Source organism: Talpa occidentalis, unplaced genomic scaffold (assembly GCF_014898055.3).
Source record: "Talpa occidentalis isolate TD23 unplaced genomic scaffold, MPIMG_talOcc4v2.1 talOcc4.5, whole genome shotgun sequence".
Lineage (NCBI taxonomy): Eukaryota > Metazoa > Chordata > Mammalia > Eulipotyphla > Talpidae > Talpa > Talpa occidentalis.
In genome coordinates this window covers 61,784,774-61,792,801 of record NW_023604861.1, presented here as the reverse complement: position 1 = coordinate 61,792,801, position 8,028 = coordinate 61,784,774, and the positions used below count along the sequence as shown (strand labels likewise).

Here is an 8,028-nt window from a genome sequence, read left to right as displayed (position 1 = left end):
TTTTTTTCAAACATGAGAATTTTTTTGAACTATGATTTCAAAATTCTATACTAGAATTTCATAAATACTAACAGTTTTAAAGTAATGGCTGAGTCCATTTGAAAACAGTATTAACAGTTGGTTAACTCAAAAAGCTTTTTGAAGGGAGAATTATAAATAGTAAGGCATATGAACCTTAAGTGTTTTTATTTTAATTTATGGCATATAAAATTATAGTTACTTGCCAATCTTTAGATAGAGGGTCAAAACCTTTTCTCTGAATACAGATATACTAATTGAAACTCTTTATGTTGTGTCTCTCTTGCATAAAATATATCCTTAATGCATCTGCCAAAAATTTCAAGATTAGAGTGAAACCAGAATTTAAAGAGATTTGTGAGGCAATCTAAGCACAACATCTCATTCAATTTTGACAAATGCTTCCAAAACATTTATAGTTGTCTGGCATATATATTATATATAATACACATATGTAATACAAATATATGTACATAATTATATATACACATAGTGATATATATCAGTGAATATATAATATATATATAATAAATAACACATTAGTGATTTTTTAACAATTTTTCAAGCATTTTCTTAGCTTTATATAATAAAACACTACATTTTCTTTGCACATGTATAAACTAAAATTATATTAACTTATTAGGGTAATGGTGTAACAGGTATTAACAGGAAAGGACAAATAAAACTGACTCCAAGCAAGTAGTTAGTTGATGGGAGCAGAGGTGCCCAGTCCTGCAGAAGACCATTCTGTATTCTACGGTCTTGAGTTAGAATGTGTTACAAGATTTAAGTCAGTTCTGTGTGGGAATTAAGTGAAGGTTGTGTTTGAGGGTGTCACTATAATTTTAATAACTGAGCTATGATTTTTTTCTTCTTCTATGAACTTTGCTACAATTTTTCTTAGGTTAAGCCCCTCAAAATTTCTGTAATGTGGTATGCTTGAGGGTATCCTTAAACACGTTCCGAAGTGTCAAATGCTGGAAATAGTATTGTGAGAGAAACAAGCAAATTGATAGTAGCCCCAGACCAATTTTCTAGCCCTTCCGGTGAGTAGTGTTTATGCAGCTTAACCTGCTGAAACTGGCACTTCTAACAATGGTTCTAAACCTGTGTAAATTGCTACATATTACCAACCTGTAGAGGACAGTGCCCTCTGCCTCCTGCATTTAGGTGCAGGGGTTCCCTGTGGTGCCTCTGGGTCTTTGTCACTGAGGAGCTGCTGACCGAGGGGAAATCACTTCAGCTATCTAGATTTGGGTTGGATGATTAGAAAATTTTATACCAAAAATCCTATATTGCCTTGTGTTTTTGTTGTTTATCAATGTTTTTACTGGGGTAAGGGCCATCTATATACTTACTCTACAAGGTGCTCTCTTCTCTGCAGTCATGTCTTACCCTACGCTGGCTGTGTGACAGCACCCATTGTGGGCATGGTGGGAAAGGGTATACAACTCTTGGTGCTGTCTTCTAGTTCAAGACTTCTTTCTGCTTCTTCCCTCTCCCCTTCTTTTTTCTTTCTCTCTAGGCAGAAGAATGCTTTATCTAGAGATTTAGGGTATACAGAAACCGTTCTAGGCTTTCAACTCTCTTATTCTCTTTCCTTTGACACCAGCATTGTATGATCTGAAAATCAGTTTTGAACCTTGTGTAAAAGTAAGATGAATTAGATCTTCTTGGCTTCAGAGATTCAGCAATTCTTATCTTTTCACCTCTCTGCTTTAACCAGTCAACAGGAGACAAGAATTCTCTGTGGTCCAGTCTGGGCTACTGTGGCTCAATGTTGGTTATTGGAGTATAACTCTAGCTTATGAAAATAGAGAATTTACCTTACTCAAATGGTCATTGCTAGTCAACCCTCTCCTCCAGCATTTCTCAAGAAGAATAATTAGTTTAGGAATAATTTCTAGTATTTCTGGGTCCCTTCGGTACAGTAACTCCTAAACCATACTATCATGAAGAAAATCTTCCATTGATAGGCTAATGATGATCAAATGGACATTGACTCCTTGAGAAAGTGTTACATTTGTTCTTCTTACTACTCTATCTTCACTATCTCATATATAATAATTGATAAATATTTATTGGCTAAATTAATGAATGTATAACTACAAATATAGTTTCTAATTACTCTGTGGTTACATTGGTGATAATGTAGAAGGCTATGAGAGCAGCCTAGCAGACACCAGGTAACTTCTTCACCCTTTTACTGACATATAACTATCAATGTTGATCCACTGCTGGCTAATAGTCTGATTCTATAGCTTAAAGAATCAATAGGACAGATATTTACCTACATTTATCCCTAAATATTTTTTAAGTAATTAAAAAATTGATTCTCTAGCAACAGGGACATCTGTAAGAGGCAATGATTTACATAATTTCTGCATATATATGATAGATATTGTACACATGCAGCTTGAAATAACTTTTGTATTCTATATACAAGTAGTTATTTTTATGAACCAAAGACACTTCAGTTATATCTCTGTTGCATATTGAAATAATTGAGTGGGAATATCCTAAATTAACATATTACAGGTTTTTAGTGCAATATGCAAATTTAGAATTGGGGCAAAGCCAAAATGTGCAATAGCATATGTCTCTTAGCATATCCTCCTTACACAAAGTCCTTGTTTTCCCATTTCTGAATCATTTCTCCCGTAGTTCCTACTTTTACTTATTGACCAGAGGCCTCATATTCTCTTTATCCTGACTCTCCCATTATAACTCTTATTCAGGATATTATCTAATATCCTCATTTTAAGGAGTAAATAGATTTAAGTCTAAAGTAATAATGTGAGGGCCTCCCTGGTGCAGGTGTTAAAGACAGCACTATCAAGCTATCTTGAGCCACTGCAACCTAAATTCGATCCCCAGCCAGGGACCTAGCCCATGTAGTGTAGGAGACCTGTCCTGTCTCTCCTGCTGCTCCCCTCAGAAGTGTATTTCAGTAAAATCTGCCTGTTCTGCTCCCACTCTGTTTCTGGTGAATCCTCTCAGCCTCCACACCTCTGGCCTACTCCCCAGTTCTTACATGCATAAATAAATCTTTAAAACAAATAATGTGACACTGTGAGAGGAAATTTCATTTCTCCATGCAATGAGAAGCATTTATTTTACTTTTTCTCTTTATTGGCAATTTTTTTAAGATATATTTGTTGAGCTAATGCTGATTTGCAACACTACACATGTTTCAGGGGCATAAGTTTACACCTCTATAAATGTATGTTCTCACATTGCACCCACCAACAAAGCACCCATATAAGAAGACTTTAACCCAAGAAATAAAACTTGTGGAATGCTATGGATCAATGTACTTGAGAAAGTATGTCATAAACAGAGTCAAGGGGAAAGTTTTGTGTATTTGAAAGTCAACTTTCATGCATTTCTGAAATTAAATGCTAGCTAAATCTGTCCATAGTGTCTGGTCTTAGTCAAGTCTGGAGAGTGACTGCACACTTTGTGTATTAGCTGGGGGCTCCTCTTCATGAGCAGGACATAGAAAGATTTGATTAATGATAGAGGCTTTTGAAATAAGAGCCTTGAATTTGAATATAAGCTCACAAATTCTAACTCTTTAGGCAAAATACAATAGCTTTCTAAGCTTTCGTTTCCTTGCCTGAAAATGTAAATAGACTAGTATGGGGATTAAAAGAGACAATGAAGACAAAATACTTTGTACATAGTAACTTACAAAATATTCACTATTAGTATGTGTGCAACAAATACAACAGAATGAAAGTCAAGCATAGCATTTGAGCATCAATATTTTAGAGGGCTTACAAATACGTTTGAGGAAGTACTAGCTCTTGGAAATAGGGAAGACAAAGAAAAGGCATCCAAATTGGATAGGAAGAAGTAAAATTGTCTTTGTTTGCAGATGACATGATCTAAAAACACCTGTTAGATGTAATATATGAATTCAGCAAAGTTACATGGTTCAGAATCAACTTATCAATATCAGTTGCATTTTTATATACTAACAGTAATCTATACAAAAAATGAGAATTCTATTCATAATCACATAAATATACTTAAAATATTTAATCAAGAATGTAAAGGACTTATACACTGAAACTGTAAGAAGCTGATAAAAATAAATTGAAGAGAACACAAATAAAAGGAAAGACACCTTCATTATTGTATTTGAATAATTAGTATCATTAAAATATCTACTACTTAAAGTGATCTATATAATACTCTGGTTTCTCTTCAGATCGCATAAATCTTTCGCCTTTTTTAAAGTGATCTATAGTTTCAATATAATCTTTATCAAAATCCAATGGTACTTGAGGGAAAAATCCTAAAATTCATAGAGAAATGTGAAGGAGTTTGGATAGCCAAAGCAATCAAGAGAAATAAAAACAAAACTGTAGGCATCACATTTCCTGATTTTAAACCATATCACAAAGCTATAGTGATTAAAACAGTATGAAACTGACATATAGAACAATTGAACAAAATAGAGAGTCCGGATATAAACTTACTTGCATTCAATCAACAAATCTTTGCCAAGAGTACCAAGAATACACAATGGGGAAAGAATAGTCTCTTTAATAAATGTTTTTGGGGAAATTGGACATCAACATGTAAGAAAATGAAACTGCATTCTATTCATACACTACACATAAAAGCCAATACAAAATGGATTAAAGACTTAGTACCATAATGCCACATAATACTAGAATCCAAAAAAAAATCCTAGAAAAAATCATAGGAAGAAAACTTCTTAACTTCAGCCTTTATAATGATTTCTTTTTAGTATTACATCAAAAGCACAGACAACAAAAGGACAAATAAATACATGGGATATTACACTAAAAGGATTCTGCATGGCAAATAAAACAACAGGTAAAACATATTCTATGAAATGATATTTGCAAAGTATTTATCTTATAAGGGCTTAGTATCCAAAATAAGTAAGGAACTCCAACTCAATAGTAATAAAACAAATTAGTTGATTTGAAATATGGGCAAAGAGTCTGATAAAAAAATTTCCAAAGAAGACATACAGATGGCCAAAAGACATATTAAAATGTATTCAACAATGCTAGTCATAAATACAAATTAAAACCACAATGAGTTGTCACCTCACACCTGTTAAGGTGGCTCTTAATTAAGAAAATAAAACAAATGTTGAAGAGGATGTATAGAAAAGGGAATCTACTACACTCTGGGTGGGAATGTAAATTGGTAAGGCTACTGGAAAACAATATGGATGCTCCTCAAAAAATTAAAAATAGATCTATTGCATGATCTAATCCCACTTTGGGTGTTTATGCACAAAAAATGAAATTATGATCTTGAAGGAAAGGTATGTCATGGCGCCTGTGAAGCCGGCCGCACGGTGGAGGAGGATGGGGCCTTTTGGGACGCATGGCGAAGAAGTTTCTCCAATCGGGTCCAGGAATAAAAAAGTAAAACAGAGGACGTGGCGACCTAACCATGTGCAGGCCTTCGTGGGGAGCATTTGTGAGGGGCAAGGCTTTGCATTTCGAAGAAAATTGAAGATTCAGCAAAATTATAAGAAATTACTATGGAGGGAAAAGAAAGCTCAAACTGCACAGGAATCCCAGTTCACAGACTGATACCCTGATCATTTGAAGCATCTCTATTTAGCAGAAGAAAAAAGACTCAGGAAGCAAGTAAGAAAAGTTGACCAGTCTAGGTCAGAACAAATTAATCAAACACTGCCAGAAGAACAGTGTAGCTTTGATCAGACTTTGTCTGAAGAGCACTGTAGCACTGACCAACCTCAGCCTGAAGAAAAGCGTAAGGAAAAAGTAAACTTCATTACTATTCCAAAGAAAAATAAAAAGAAAACATCAACTCAGAAAGCACAAGAAGAATATGAACAGGTACAAGCTAAACATGCTGCTAAGAAACAAGAATTTGAGAAAAGAAAAAAAGAGAGAGAAGAGGCTCAAAGGCTGTACAAAAAGAAGAAAATGGAAATGTTCAAAATATTGAGCAAAAAGACTAAAAAGGGCCAACCAAACTTGAATTTACAAATGAAGTATCTTCTTAAAAAAATTCAGGAAAAAAATTAAATCAGTTGTTTTTTTCTTAGTGATGGGTTAAAATACCTTCTGTTGTGTATTCTTTTATATGGGTAACATACCTTCTAACAACTAAATTTGTTAACATAAACTAAGTTTTTAAATTGAAATATCAAAAGGCCAAATAATTTATTCTTGTAAAAGAAAAGTTTCTTAATTTGCCCTACACAATATGCCAAGTTTCTTATTTGCTTCTAGAGGAAGTTTGACTTGAAGAACTGAAGAACCTTTTATTTGAACAACAGGTTCAGTATATTACTTTTGTATTATATGAAATTCAGATGAAATAAAATGTTTTGACAAAAAAAAAACTTGAAGGAGATATCTGTACATCTATGGTCATTATAGCACTCATCACATTAGGCTAAGAAATGGATATAACCTAAATGTCCATTAATAGATGAATGGATAAAGAAAATACAGTATATATGTGTGATGGAATATTATTCAGTCTTAGAGAAGGGGGAAATCTGGCATTTCCAACATACGTAGACTGGAGGTTATCATGCTAAGTGGATTAAAACACAGAATACAAATCCTGAATGACTATGATTTCATTTATATGTGGAATTTAAGGTAGTAAACTCGTTGAAGTAAAGAGCAGAATGATGATTTTCAGGAGCTGGAGGAAAGGGGAAATAAGAGCCTACAAAGTGCTGGGTATGTACCACAGGTTTTGGAGAATCTAGCTAACAATACTATATTATGTTGTTAGAGTTTGGTAAGAGGATAGAGTAAATGTACACAACATATTAAAAATCATGTTTATGGCCCTGAACATGGTGATGGTTACACAGATGTGAATTTCTTATTGAGCTGGATGGATAGGATATATGTATCTTTTTTTTCTTTTTTTTTTTCCAACAAGGTGGTTGGGTGGGGAAGTCTGAGTGGCAGAGACAGGAAGGCAGAGACAGGAAGCAGGAGCCATTGAGCTGCTGCTCTCCCAGGATGACTAAGGGGTGCATGAATGGGGGACTTAAGGCAACAGGGGCTGGAGCAGGGAGTGACTGGGGCAGAACACTGGCTAGAAAAGAGGGAAAGGACAAATGATGCACAGACTCATCAGTTTCAACCTTAACTTCTGACTCATCAGTTTGTTATTTTAGGTGTTTAGTTGCAAAAGCAGCACAAATAGTACAGTCAAAAACAGGAAGTTATATTGTAAAGTAAATGTTTCCACTGAGTAGGTAGCATTTCTAAGCTGTTTGTATTCGGCATACACTAAAATAAGATATCCAGTAGATTCTGTTTTCTCTCAGTGATTTTAATTAGATAGCAAGGGCATATGTCATCTTGAATTTTATTTACCAATCCTAAATCAGGGAAGAGAGTTTCCGGAAGCATGAAGACAAGCTAAAAAAGCTAGCTGGCCCTAGAATTGAACTATATTGATTTGGTGCTAAAGCAGAACAGAAAAATTGTACTGAAATATTTTAGTCACCACTAAAGAGGATTGAAAAAGGAGATAAAGGTCTGTATAGTCCTGCACTTCAAGTCAAGTATCATTATGTGTAGTTTGGGAGAGATCACGTTGCATAGTAAAATCTTGATTAGCTTGAATTCCCTAAGCACTTCTCTGGAAAAGCAATCTTATAGGAGAGATTTAATGCAAATAGGCATTCCAAGAAAATTCTAGGAATAATACAAATTATATACAGTTGTCTCTACATCTCTAGATGAAGCATAGAGATGGTAAGGAGTAAAGATTTGAACAAGCTGGTATATCCCCAAACCAAAGAACACTGTATTTATCTTTCTATAATTTATACACCAAATCAGGAAAAGCGGGCCAGTACATTTAAGGCTGTTTTTCGAAAGAAGTACTAAAATTAAAAACAAAATGAAACAAAATTTTAGTGTCTGTCTCTATCCTGACATTCAGCTGATTAATATATACATTCTTTTTTAAAAAAAGATTTATTTATTTATGCATACAAGAGCTAGGGTA

At 34.2% G+C, this 8,028-nt stretch overlaps 1 protein-coding gene across 1 annotated transcript; it reads left to right on the top strand.

Annotated features, from left to right (window-relative positions):
• The first annotated feature begins 5,339 nt into the window (after nucleotides 1-5,339).
• Nucleotides 5,340-6,117, top strand: LOC119259780 (thyroid transcription factor 1-associated protein 26-like). Its single transcript, XM_037528769.2, is given in 1 exon segment — nucleotides 5,340-6,117. A coding segment is annotated over 1 exon segment (729 nt). The 3' UTR covers nucleotides 6,069-6,117.
• Nucleotides 6,118-8,028: the final 1,911 nt, after the last annotated feature.